We start from the raw sequence: 14589 nt of genomic DNA, 5'->3' as shown, positions 1-14589 counted from the left end.
TGTTGCTTGACGTCTCTGGTGATGACCAAAACACAAAATAATAAGGAGGAATTCCCCTTTAGGCTAGTGGTTAAGATGTTGGCTTTCCACGCGGGAGACCCGGGTTCGAATCCCGGGCGTGAACACATACAGTACTCCGTTTCTAGAGCCAAATTCCAATACCCAAAATGTCGGCCCCTCGCACTCGGTCACTCAGGCATGGCAGTGTTACAGTGAACTTGGTGACCATCTTGTGAACTTCACAAAACTTACATGGAGGTCTTTGAAACGTGGCCTAAATACCACTATAGGTTAGACTGCTAATAAATAAATAGTGATGTACGTTTGGACACTGACGGATGTCTACACGATTGTCACCTATTTCAGCAGGTCACCAATTTCACCGTAACACCGCCATGCTGGAGTGAGCGAGTGTGAGTGAGCGAGTGTCCGAGATGTTGGGTATTGGAATTCAGCGTATCCGTCCCAAGTGGTGTCAAGTGTGCGGAAGTGCCGAAGGGACTTTTCCGACGTTTTAAGGGTTTCCATCGGACAGAGTGGGATATAGGTGACACAGGATGATGACTTCATCGGGAAAAACAACATCCGTCGCACTTGGCATGGAATGGGTTCTGGCGGCAGTGTGTGTGTGTGTGTGTCAGTGTGCAGTGCACGGAGTGCTTGGCAGTATATTAAGCGAAATAGTGTCTCCTACTGGACACCTATAGTGCATCGACGTTGTGTAGTGTAGAATAAAGTGGGCCTTGCTTTGGAAAGAGGGTGAATTCAATGCGCGCGCACGTGTGCGGGTATGTGCGTGCGTGTGTGTGTGTGTGTGTGTGTGTGTGTGTGTGTGTGTGTGTGTGTGTGCGTGTGTGTGTGTGTGTGTGCGTGTGTGTGTGTGTGTGTGTGCCACTAGTGTGTATAGTATGGTGGTCGCATTGATCGACCCTTCGTTTTAAAGGGATGCTCGCTGACACAATTAGTGTTCAGATAGAAAATACATCATAAAGATTAAAAGACAGCCAATAGTTCCTGATGGAGGGGGGAGAGAGAGAGAGAGAGAGAGAGAGAGAGAGAGCAGGATGTCCAGCAGAACGAGAGGTCTTTTTTTACTCCCCCGACTCACTCGTTTATCTTCCTCATCCTCCGCTCCGCCCCTTCACTCGTTTCTCTTCACAGCTCCCATTCTCTCCGTCCTTCCCTCGACTAATCCTTCTGTCCCTCTTGTCAGGGATGCTCTCTCTCTCTCCCTCCCTCTCTCTCTCTCTCTCGTCCCTGAGTCTCTCCGTTTCCATCCGTCTGTCCCCCCCCCCTCCCCTGTGATCGTCCTCTCATCTTCAGCCACTCTTTCATGGTCTGCTAATTTTAGCAGACCTCCCTCTCCTCTCCTCTCCTCTCCTCTCCTCTCCTCTCCTCTCCTCTCCTCTCCTCTCCTCTCCTCTCCTCTCCTCTCCTCTCCTCTCCTCTCCTCTCCTCTCCTCTCCTCTCCTCTCCTGCCTTCTACTCTATTGTATTCTCATCTCCGGAACAGAGTTCGAATCACCCTTTCTTCTGTCTTTCATCCCCTGTTGTCTCGGTCTCTCTCCTCCACCCCCATCATCTCTCCCTCCTTTCATCTGTTTGCCCTGTGTCTCTCTCTCTCTCTCTCTCTCTCTCTCTCTCTCTCATCCTTATCCCCTGGGTTGTTCTGTAGAAGCACGCCAGTGTTAGCTTAAGCGCTAACGGCTCATTTGGTTTCCTAGTTGGAGCTCAGAGTTCTTCCCACGCCTGTGACCTTCGCGTCTCTCTCTCTCTCTCTCTCTCTCTCTCTCTCTCTGTCTCTCTCTCTCTCTCTCTCTCCCTCCCCCTCCCGGGCCTCGCCAGTCGACGTCCTGGTCTAGGTGTTCAGCAGCTGTTGGGACTGGACATGGTGTCCTGCGGGCTGGCTGCCTCGGGGCTGAGGCTGTGAGGGGACTCCAGGGCCACGGCCGGGGGCCCCTGTGTGGTGGTGGTGGTGGCTCCCTGGGCTGTGGGGGCCACGGCCGGGGGCCCCTGTGTGGTGGTGGTGGTGGCTCCCTGGGCTGTGGGGGGCCCGGGGAACGCCACGCTCCCCTGGGGTGCAGGGCCCGGCAGTGGAGCTGTGGACACTGGACAGCGGTGGACAGAGACATTACTTTTACATGAGGATGCATACGAATGTAGTTGGGGAGAAAACACAACACAACATCTTTGAATATATATTCTTTCAGAGCCAACGTTTTCAACTCATATCTTTGCTTCTAGGCTGGCGAGGTCAGCCAACAGACAACATATTCAGACAACATATTTTCAGATGGGTGTCGGCGGCCAAATACAGATAATTCTGGGGGTCCTTGACAAGAAATATTTTGAGAACCACAGAAACATAGGTATTTCAGAATAAAAATTTCAGGATTTAGAAGACTTTTTTTTTTTAAATTTCAACGTCAGGCCTGACTGGGTTTAACCCATTCTGAGATCAGCTTCTAAAAATGTCTGTTTGAAAATAACAGTTTTCTGAAAAAGCCGTGTTTCTATGTCAGTCGTTCTTCGATTTTTCAAAAAATAGCAGACCTACAAGCTCGTAGCGCGCCACTCGGTGGCGCGCTACGAGCTTGTAGATCTGCTATTTTTCAATAGCTAAAGCATGACATGATGCCAACACCAAAAGGGGTTCTCGCCCCAAAAGTAAAAAAGAACGTACTGGCCGTGGAGAGGGGCACCAGCGCGCTGCTGGCTCCGTGGCAGCCGCTCGTGTCCCTCTCGCGGCAGCCAGGGTCCCTCTGGCGGAGCAGGAGCACCAGGGCGGCGTGCTGCGTGCTCAGCGTGGCGGACAGGTGGTGCGGCAGCGCCGTGAAGCCGGCGGTGAGCTGCTCCACGCGCTGCTCCAGAGACAGCATCTGCCTCTCCAGGTCCTCGCTGCGGTCGTTCAGCTCCGACATCAGCTCGTACATCACACTCTGCATCTGGAGGACGGAGAATGGACCAAGGTTAGTATAGTTTGGAGTGTGGAGTTTGCATGTTCTCCCCGTGTCCCCTATAGGGTAGGTACCCTCACAAAAAACATGCAATAATCCTGGTCTCTATAAACTGCCTCCCCCTGGCCAGCCGGGGCGCCTGATGGAGGGGAAAGGAACTGGTTGGAATAACATGTTCCTTCCACACGCTACGTCCAACCAGGGAAACTCCCCCCTGTCAGGTTGTAAAGGAGCAACTTGGACACTCAGGCATGAAGGAAGCATGAGTTAAGTCCGTTGCTCTCCCCAGGTTGGCGGAGGGTGTGTAGAGCCCAGGATCACATTAGATAATTGACACAGGGGTGAAAAATGGGTTACAAAATCGTGGGATAAAAAAAATATAAAAATATATATATAGTTTGGGATTTCTAATTTTGGTCGAGTTCTACTTATTTTCTTTATTTTTTTCTTTTTTGAGGGGCGCTAGCCCCTCCTATATGCACAGCTTTGTGTGTTTCTGTGTATGAGCCGTGTTTGTGTTTGTATAGCATGGAATGTGATTATTTGTATAATGATGATAAGAGCACCCCTCACTTCACACGAGTGTTTTAAGTATAGTTAAAATATAGTTAAGTATAGTTTTATTAGTTTTTATTTTTTTGATAACGCTAATTCTTTGGAAGAATCAGAATCATAAAACACAGGATGTGATGTTAAGACTGTCCACTGTGCCAATAGATGGTGTGGGCTCACATGAGATTTGCCTTGATGTTAAGAATGGCATTAGTATTTCTTAACTATAGGGTATGATGTCAATTTCGGGACACATCCTCAGTAGTGTGCCTTTGAATCAGCGGGTGTTTCGGCCTTCCAACACTATATACACCCTCATCAAAGGTGGCCAGCTAAAGGGTGATCAAGCCTTAGCTTGTATCCCATGCCCCAATCATTGTGATTTGCCTCCCACGGGACTATGCAAGGCAGGGGCGTCCTCTTCCCTGAGCCAGCCATACAGATACCTCAAAAGTTTTGCTCCCGATGTGCTGGTTGGTACCTTGCATGGCTTCGGCCGCAATCGGTGTATGAATGTCATGTATGTGTGTGTGAAGCGCCTTGGATAAAGGGAAGGCGCTATATAAATGCACCGTTTACCATCCTCAAGTAGTCTCCCCTAACTGTCTCTATAGAGACAATTTGATCCAGTTCCAGAGAGTTTGTTACATTTGTCTGGGGCATAAAGGATGAAAGCAGCCTTCCCTTGTTCTCTGTTCATTTGTGGAGTGGCAAGATGTAATGAGTGTCTGTGAGCTTGTTAGATATCCTGTAGTTAAGGTGTAATGAGTGTCTGTGAGCTTGTTAGATATCCTGTAGTTAAGATGTGATGAGTGTCTGTGAGCTTGTTAGATAGCCTGTAGTTAAGATGTGATGAGTGTCTGTGAGCTTGTTAGATAGCCTGTAGTTAAGATGTGATGAGTGTCTGTGAGCTTGTTAGATATCCTGTAGTTAAGTTGTAATGAGTGTCTGTGAGCTTGTTAGATAGCCTGTAGTTAAGATGTAATGAGTGTCTGTGAGCTTGTTAGATATCCTGTAGTTAAGATGTGATGAGTGTCTGTGAGCTTGTTAGATAGCCTGTAGTTAAGATGTAATGAGTGTCTGTGAGCTTGTTAGATATCCTGTAGTTAAGATGTAATGAGTGTCTGTGAGCTTGTTAGATAGCCTGTAGTTAAGTTGTAATGAGTGTCTGTGAGCTTGTTAGATATCCTGTAGTTAAGTTGTAATGAGTGTCTGTGAGCTTGTTAGATATCCTGTAGTTAAGATGTAATGAGTGTCTGTGAGCTTGTTAGATATCCTGTAGTTAAGATGTAATGAGTGTCTGTGAGCTTGTTAGATAGCCTGTAGTTAAGTTGTAATGAGTGTCTGTGAGCTTGTTAGATATCCTGTAGTTAAGTTGTAATGAGTGTCTGTGAGCTTGTTAGATAGCCTGTAGTTAAGATGTAATGAGTGTCTGTGAGCTTGTTAGATAGCCTGTAGTTAAGATGTGATGAGTGTCTGTGAGCTTGTTAGATAGCCTGTAGTTAAGATGTAATGAGTGTCTGTGAGCTTGTTAGATAGCCTGTAGTTAAGATGTGATGAGTGTCTGTGAGCTTGTTAGATAGCCTGTAGTTAAGATGTAATGAGTGTCTGTGAGCTTGTTAGATATCCTGTAGTTAAGATGTAATGAGTGTCTGTGAGCTTGTTAGATATCCTGTAGTTAAATTGTAATGAGTGTCTGTGAGCTTGTTAGATATCCTGTAGTTAAGTTGGTTCTTAAAATGGCAAGGCAATTTTATTTATATAGCACCTTTCATACACAAGGCAATTCAAAGTGCTTTACATAATAAAAACAAATACAGAGTGCAACAGTGCACTTTAAAATGAATACAGATTATAATAGATTCAATTAAAATACGATATAGGAGCATATAAATTACAACAAATACTCCCACCTTTAATATAAATAGAAAACACAGCTAATTTAAAGTCCATGCAAGACCTATAGGTGTTATTATACATCACTGGGATAGGCAATGTGAAATAAATACGTTTTTAAATTTGACTTAAAAACGGCTATGTTTGGGGATTTCCTAATGTAAACCTGGAAGGTTGTTCCAGGTTTGTGGTGCATAATAGTGAAATGCTGCTTCACCATGTTTTGTTCCAACTATCGGGTGAATTATCAGTAGGCCAGCCTCAGATGACCTAAGGGTTCTGGAGGGTTCATATGGCTTCAGCATGTCTGAGATGTAGCTGGGCCCAAAGCCACAAACAGATTTATAGACAAGTAACAACATTTTAAAATCAATTCTCTGGGACACTGAAGATGGATGCAATGTGAGCTTACCACACATGCATGAGTGCATGCATGTGTGTGAGTGTGTGTGTCACTGTGCATGTGTGTGTTATTACTATACACACACCTTATATAGTAAGGAAGGGGTCCAATTTATTTCCAATATGGCTGCTGTGCAATCGGGCTTACTTCATACAAACATTGAAAGAGTGAATGAGAGCGTGAGAAATGTCCGTTTCAGCACCATGGACAGTTCAGCGACACAGAGGGCTGGGTTCACTGTTCACTACAGAAACCTTGGGTTGCAACTGAATGGCTGGGAAATGGAAATTTAGAGTCTACATGGTACTGCATAAACTTTAATGATTATATCTGGTTTCAGTAATTTATTTATGATGAATTTACTCAAATATTTATTGATAAATGCTTTTTATGTGATGTATTCCCATGCTTTTTTTGTTCTTGCTTAATGTAAATCGCTCTGGATTAAGAGCGTCTGCTAAATGCCTAAATTGTAAGGTAAATTTGTATTGGTGGTGGGGGAGGGGGGCGGGGGTCGTGAGACATGGCCAAAGCATTTTTGGGGGTCCCCAACTTTGAGAACCCCTGGCCTATATGGAACCAGGATACTGCCATTAATCTCTGAAAAAAAGATTTGAATCTCTGAAATAAGAACTGACCAAGGCAGGATGTCCACTTAGAACAAGATAACTGACCCAAGGCTGCATGTCCACTTAGAACAAGAGAACTGACCAAGGCAGCATGTCCACTTAGAACAAGATAACTGACCCAAGGCTGCATGTCCACTTAGAACAAGAGAACTGACCCAAGGCAACATGTCCACTTAGAACAAGATAACTGACCAAGGCAGCATGTCCACTTAGAACAAGATAACTGACCAAGGCAGCATGTCCACTTAGAACAAGATAACTGACCAAGGCAACATGTCCACTTAGAACAAGAGAACTGACCAAGGCAGCATGTCCACTTAGAACAAGATAACTGACCCAAGGCAACATGTCCACTTAGAACAAGATAACTGACCAAGGCAGGATGTCCACTTAGAACAAAGATAACTGACCAAGGCAGCATGTCCACTTAGAACAAGATAACTGACCAAGGCAGCATGTACACTTAGAACAAGATAACTGACCAAGGCTGCATGTCCACTTAGAACAAGATAACTGACCAAGGCAGCATGTCCACTTAGAACAAGATAACTGACCAAGGCAGCATGTCCACTTAGAACAAGATAACTGACCAAGGCAACATGTCCACTTAGAACAAGATAACTGACCAAGGCAGCATGTCCACTTAGAACAAGATAACTGACCAAGGCAGCATGTCCACTTAGAACAAGATAACTGACCAAGGCAGCATGTCCACTTAGAACAAGATAACTGACCAAGGCAGCATGTCCACTTAGAACAAGATAACTGACCAAGGCAGCATGTCCACTTAGAACAAGATAACTGACCAAGGCAGCATGTCCACTTAGAACAAGATAACTGACCAAGGCAGCATGTCCACTTAGAACAAGATAACTGACCAAGGCAGCATGTCCACTTAGAACAAGAGAACTGACCCAAGGCAGCATGTCCACTTAGAACAAGATAACTGACCCAAGGCTGCATGTCCACTTAGAACAAGATAACTGACCCAAGGCTGCATGTCCACTTAGAACAAGATAACTGACCCAAGGCAGCATGTCCACTTAGAACAAGATAACTGACCAAGGCTGCATGTCCACTTAGAACAAGATAACTGACAGAGGCTGCATGTCCACTTAGAACAAGATAACTGACAGAGGCTGCATGTCCACTTAGAACAAGATAACTGACCAAGGCAGCATGTCCACTTAGAACAAGATAACTGACCAAGGCAGCATGTCCACTTAGAACAAGATAACTGACCAAGGCAGCATGTCCACTTAGAACAAGAGAACTGACCCAAGGCAGCATGTCCACTTAGAACAAGATAACTGACCAAGGCAGCATGTCCACTTAGAACAAGATAACTGACCAAGGCAGCATGTCCACTTAGAACAAGATAACTGACCAAGGCAGCATGTCCACTTAGAACAAGATAACTGACCAAGGCAGCATGTCCACTTAGAACAAGAGAACTGACCCAAGGCAGCATGTCCACTTAGAACAAGATAACTGACCCAAGGCTGCATGTCCACTTAGAACAAGATAACTGACCCAAGGCTGCATGTCCACTTAGAACAAGATAACTGACCCAAGGCAGCATGTCCACTTAGAACAAGATAACTGACCAAGGCTGCATGTCCACTTAGAACAAGATAACTGACAGAGGCTGCATGTCCACTTAGAACAAGATAACTGACAGAGGCTGCATGTCCACTTAGAACAAGATAACTGACCAAGGCAGCATGTCCACTTAGAACAAAGATAACTGACCAAGGCAGCATGTCCACTTAGAACAAGAGAACTGACCAAGGCAGCATGTCCACTTAGAACAAAGATAACTGACCAAGGCAGCATGTCCACTTAGAACAAAGATAACTGACCAAGGCAGCATGTCCACTTAGAACAAGAGAACTGACCAAGGCAGCATGTCCACTTAGAACAAAGATAACTGACCAAGGCAGCATGTCCACTTAGAACAAGATAACTGACCCAAGGCAGCATGTCCACTTAGAACAAAGATAACTGACCAAGGCAACATGTCCACTTAGAACAAGATAACTGACCAAGGCAGCATGTCCACTTAGAACAAGATAACTGACCAAGGCAGCATGATGTCCACTTAGAACAAAGATAACTGACCCAAGGCTGCATGTCCACTTAGAACAAGATAACTGACCAAGGCAGCATGTCCACTTAGAACAAGATAACTGACAGAGGCTGCATGTCCACTTAGAACAAGATAACTGACCAAGGCAGCATGTCCACTTAGAACAAGATAACTGACCAAGGCAGGATGTCCACTTAGAACAAAGATAACTGACCAAGGCAACACGTCCACTTAGAACAAGATAACTGACCAAGACATCATGTCCACTTAGAACAAGATAACTGACCAAGGCTGCATGTCCACTTAGAACAAGATAACTGACCAAGGCAGCATGTCCACTTAGAACAAGATAACTGACCAAGGCAGCATGTCCACTTAGAACAAAGATAACTGACCAAGGCAGCATGTCCACTTAGAACAAAGATAACTGACCATGGCAACATGTCCACTTAGAACAAGATAACTGACCCAAGGCTGCATGTCCACTTAGAACAAGATAACTGACCCAAGGCAGCATGTCCACTTAGAACAAAGATAACTGACCAAGGCAGCATGTCCACTTAGAACAAGATAACTGACCAAGGCAGCATGTCCACTTAGAACAAAGATAACTGACCAAGGCAGCATGTCCACTTAGAACAAGAGAACTGACCACGGCAGCATGTCCACTTAGAACAAGATAACTGACCAAGGCAGCATGTCCACTTAGAACAAGAGAACTGACCAAGGCAACATGTCCACTTAGAACAAAGATAACTGACCAAGGCAGCATGTCGGACAGATCCGCTCGGCAGCCCGTCGGCAAATCCCCACCAGCTGTGTAACCAGCCAGGAACATGGAAACACTGACGAGCCAACACCTCGCAGCCATCAACAGTATATATAGCAAGACTTTAAGTCAACCAGGAAAAGTAAAGACCCATCAGAATGTGAGATTCCTCTTTGCTTTGTATCTTGTATATATATATATATATATATATATATATATATAATGTATATTGCCAGCTTTGATCTTCTTTTCAACCTCCTCTGTTGACTCTATGCTGCGCTCCATGCTGCTGCAACACTTCTCTCTACACTCCTCTCCCACTGATTGGACTAAATTGGCATCCTGCACTGAATAATGCATGTTCTGTTGTTGACTAGACAGGGGAGATCCCCTGCTACTAACAGACACTCCACAGCAATGGCTACTGTCACAATATCAAGCTATTTAACACTGTTATCAAACACTCCACAGCAATGGCTACTGTCACAATACCGAGCTGTTTAACACTGTTACTGATCAAACACTCCACAGCAATGGCTACTGTCACAATACAGAGCTGTTTAACACTGTTACTGAACAAACACTGAGTCTATAGCAATGATTACTGTCACAATACAGAGCTGTTTAACACTGTTACTGAACACACACTGAGTCTATAGCAATGATTACTGTCACAATATAGAGCTGTTTAACACTGTTACTGAACACACACTGAGTCTATAGCAATGATTACTGTCACAATACAGAGCTATTTAACACTGTTACTGAACAAACACTGAGTCTATAGCAATGATTACTGTCACAATACAGAGCTGTTTAACACTGTTACTGAACAAACACTGAGTCTATAGCAATGATTACTGTCACAATATAGAGCTGTTTAACACTGTTACTGAACAAACACTGAGTCTATAGCAATGATTACTGTCACAATATAGAGCTGTTTAACACTGTTACTGAACAAACACTGAGTCTATAGCAATGATTACTGTCACAATATAGAGCTGTTTAACACTGTTACTGAACAAACACTGAGTCTATAGCAATGATTACTGTCACAATATCAAGCTATTTAACACTGTTACTGAACAAACACTGAGTCTATTGCAATGATTACTATCACAATATAGAGCTGTTTAACACTGTTACTGAACAAACACTGAGTCTATAGCAATGATTACTGTCACAATATAGAGCTGTTTAACACTGTTACTGAACAAACACTGAGTCTATAGCAATGATTACTGTCACAATATAGAGCTGTTTAACACTGTTACTGAACAAACACTCCACAGCAATGGCTACTGTCACAATACAGAGCTATTTAACACTGTTACTGAACAAACACTGAGTCTATAGCAATGATTACTGTCACAATATCAAGCTATTTAACACTGTTACTGAACAAACACTGAGTCTATTGCAATGATTACTATCACAATATAGAGCTGTTTAACACTGTTACTGAACAAACACTGAGTCTATAGCAATGATTACTGTCACAATATAGAGCTGTTTAACACTGTTACTGAACAAACACTGAGTCTATAGCAATGATTACTGTCACAATATAGAGCTGTTTAACACTGTTACTGAACAAACACTGAGTCTATAGCAATGATTACTATCACAATACAGAGCTGTTTAACACTGTTACTGAACAAACACTGAGTCTATAGCAATGATTACTATCACAATACAGAGCTATTTAACACTGTTACTGAACAAACACTGAGTCTATAGCAATGATTACTGTCACAATACAGAGCTGTTTAACACTGTTACTGAACAAACACTGAGTCTATAGCAATGATTACTGTCACAATATAGAGCTGTTTAACACTGTTACTGAACAAACACTCCACAGCAATGGCTACTGTCACAATACAGAGCTATTTAACACTGTTACTGAACAAACACTGAGTCTATAGCAATGATTACTGTCACAATATCAAGCTATTTAACACTGTTACTGAACAAACACTGAGTCTATTGCAATGATTACTATCACAATATAGAGCTGTTTAACACTGTTACTGAACAAACACTGAGTCTATAGCAATGATTACTGTCACAATATAGAGCTGTTTAACACTGTTACTGAACAAACACTGAGTCTATAGCAATGATTACTATCACAATACAGAGCTGTTTAACACTGTTACTGAACAAACACTGAGTCTATAGCAATGATTACTGTCACAATACAGAGCTGTTTAACACTGTTACTGATCAAACACTGAGTCTATAGCAATGATTACTGTCACAATACAGAGCTGTTTAACACTGTTACTGATCAAACACTGAGTCTATAGCAATGATTACTGTCACAATACAGAGCTGTTTAACACTGTTACTGAACAAACACTGAGTCTATAGCAATGATTACTGTCACAATATAGAGCTGTTTAACACTGTTACTGAACAAACACTGTATGTAGCAATGACATAGCAATTTAGCACTGTTTATTTAACACTTTAAAATCACTTATAGCGAGTTTGACGTACTGTAACTACATGCTGGAGTTAATTGTTACTTTCTAAATATTTTAACATAGCGAAAATAGCCGACCCACATTCAACCACACACGTGTGTGCTTTGATGTTTTCACTATATAGTCGTGTGCGTGCGCCACTCGTACATGTATGATGAAGAAACAACAGAATTACAGGTTGAAATATGATGAAGAAACAACAGAATTACAGGTTGAAATATGATGAAGAAACAACAGAATTACAGGTTGAAATATGGATTCTGACCCGACAGCAACAAATAACAACCCATTTAGGTCTAAATACGATTCTACAAATGTCTTCTAAATCCTGACAGTTTTCTGAAAAACCCCATGTTTCTATGTCAGTGGTTCTCAAACTATTTCATGTCAAGGACCCCCAAAAATATATGTATTTGGCCGCCGACCCCCCATCTGAAAATATGTTGTTCCAGGCGACCGCCCAGAAGCAAAGATTTGAGTTAAAACGTTGAATATGCAATTCAAAGATTTGCACCACATTTTCACGATTTTTTATAAAATAGCAGACCTACAAGCTCGTAGCGCGCCACTCGGTGGCGCGCTACGAGCTTGTAGATCTGCTATTTTTCAATAGCTAAAGTATAACATAATGCTTAAAACACCAAATGGGGTTCCCGCCCAGAATGGGATAATCAATATGGCCAATCAATATGTGATCACATGGACGAAATGTGACGTAATAACAAGTCGTTAGGATGACTGGTGATGAACTGATGGATGTCCAAGTCAACGGCGCATATTATACCCTACAGTATAACAAACATCTGCTACGTGCTAATGGCGTCGTTATGGAATTATAAATGTTTTATTACACGAAGCCGCATTTACCGTCTATTATAGGCCTGCACGGTCATTTGTGTGATTGATGATCTGACACACGCACACGCACACACACACGCACACGCACAGAGAGAGAGAGAGAGAGAGAGAGAGAGAGAGATAGAGATAGAGAGAGAGAGAGTTAGAGTTAGAGAGGGAGGGAGAAAGCCTGAGGGAGGACAGGGAAGGAAACCCTCTTACGTGGGTGTTTTACCACATTGAGAGGAGAGACAGGAGGGAGGGGGGGGGGAGAGAGTCCCCGCTGCGCTGTGATTGGCCTCTGTAACCATGGTGAACTCACAAGTGGCCAATTGAGATGGAAATATTGAAAACATGTATATTATGGAACGCAAGACAGGACCCTGCAGACCTTATAACTATCTCCATCTCTCTCGTTCTCTCTGTCTCTCTCTCTCGTTCTCTCTGTCTCTCGTTCTCTGTCTCTCTCGCTCTCTGTCTCTCTCTCTCCGCTCCCTTTCAGATAGTCACACGCTTTTTACACGCACACACTTTTTCATTTCTTAACCCTAAGCCTAAAGCCAAAAATGTGCTGATCTACAAGCAATCAACCACGCACGCACGCGCACATACACACGCACACACACACAGTCTCACACACACACACACACACACACACACACACACACACACACACACACACACACACACACACACACACACACACACACACACACTCTCACCCAAACACCCACACAGGAAGCGAAACATCAACTCTCTCCCTCTCTCTCTCTGCCTTTAACACTCGTCCTGGTTGCTAGGAGACACAAAACCACGGCAACAGGCAGGTCAGCCTGGAAACAGTGGAAAGCTGAGGTAATGTTCTCTGCTTTCATCAAGCACGCACGCACGCACGCACGCACACGCACACGCACACGCACACGCACGCACACACGAGCGCACGCGCGTTCTTCGTTCTTCGACAACGCCGGGGATGCGTGCGTGCGTGCGTGCGTGCGTGTGCAAGCAAGTCATTTCTTTCCTGAACTATTTCTTAAAGCTTCGTCCCTTTGTGTTCTCTGTACGGTTCGTCTGCTCTGAGTGGTTCGTCTGCACCCCGAATCCTTTCACTTAACCCATTCTGACCTGAGATCAGATTCATACGAGGTTTCCACTGGACACACACTGGTCTGATGAACCCATTCTGACCTGAGATCAGATTCTAAAAATGTCAGTCGTTCTTCGATTTTTCAAAAATAGCAGACCTACAAGCTCATAGCGCGCCACTCGGTGGCGCGCTATGAGCTTGTAGATCTGCTATTTTTCAATAGCTATAAAGCATAACATGATGCTAACACCAAAACGCGTTCCCGTTCAGAATGGGTTAATCCCTTTAATCTACACGTGTTCCCGGAGACTTCCAAGTCCTGTCCTCCTGTTTGCGGCGTCTGTCTGTCCGTGTCCCCAGAACAGAACAGGTTGCTGCCAGAACAGCACAGTGTCAACACACACAACAGAGCATCATTGTGGGATGGATCAGTGGCTGGCTGGCTGGCTGGCTGGCTGGCTGGCTGGCTGGCGGGCTGGCGGGCTGGCTGGCTGGCTGGCTGGCTGGCTGGCTGGCTGGCTGGCTGGCTGGCTGGCTGGCGGGCTGGCGGGCTGGCTGGCTGGCTGGCTGGCTGGCTGGCTGGCGGGCTGGCTGGCTGGCTGGCTGGCTGGCTGGCTGGCTGGCTGGCTGGCTGGCTGGCGGGCTGGCTGGCATGCAGGGAAGCATGCTCCGTCTCCTCTGAGATAGTCTCACGCTTTATTGATGCAACAACAACAACAACGCGGTTGCTAAACCGAAACGCTAAAAAGTTTAGTTTGCACATAGTTCTTGTATAGGAGCTATAATACAAGATCTTGTTTAAAATAGTAAAAAAAAGCGAAAGTTTAAAATAATGTGCACAATCAGTGCCGGGATTCCTTCAAAATAGAAGCTCT

General features: G+C 44.4%; 1 protein-coding gene across 1 annotated transcript in view; it reads right to left on the bottom strand.

The window, feature by feature from the left end:
- Positions 1 to 1866: 1866 nt before the first annotated feature.
- The window catches only part of kcnn3 (potassium intermediate/small conductance calcium-activated channel, subfamily N, member 3), a gene marked incomplete at both ends in the record, with an annotated part of 167423 nt that continues 154700 nt past the window's right edge, over positions 1867 to 14589 (bottom strand). The window contains 2 exon segments of the mRNA XM_080767326.1: positions 1867 to 2108; positions 2684 to 2945. Coding sequence (XP_080623452.1) covers positions 1867 to 2108; positions 2684 to 2945 — 504 coding nt within the window.

This window comes from Protomyctophum bolini, assembly GCF_963924005.1.
Source record: "Protomyctophum bolini genome assembly, chromosome: 7".
In the NCBI taxonomy this organism is placed as follows: domain Eukaryota; kingdom Metazoa; phylum Chordata; class Actinopteri; order Myctophiformes; family Myctophidae; genus Protomyctophum; species Protomyctophum bolini.
This window is presented reverse-complemented; position numbering and strand designations above follow the sequence as displayed.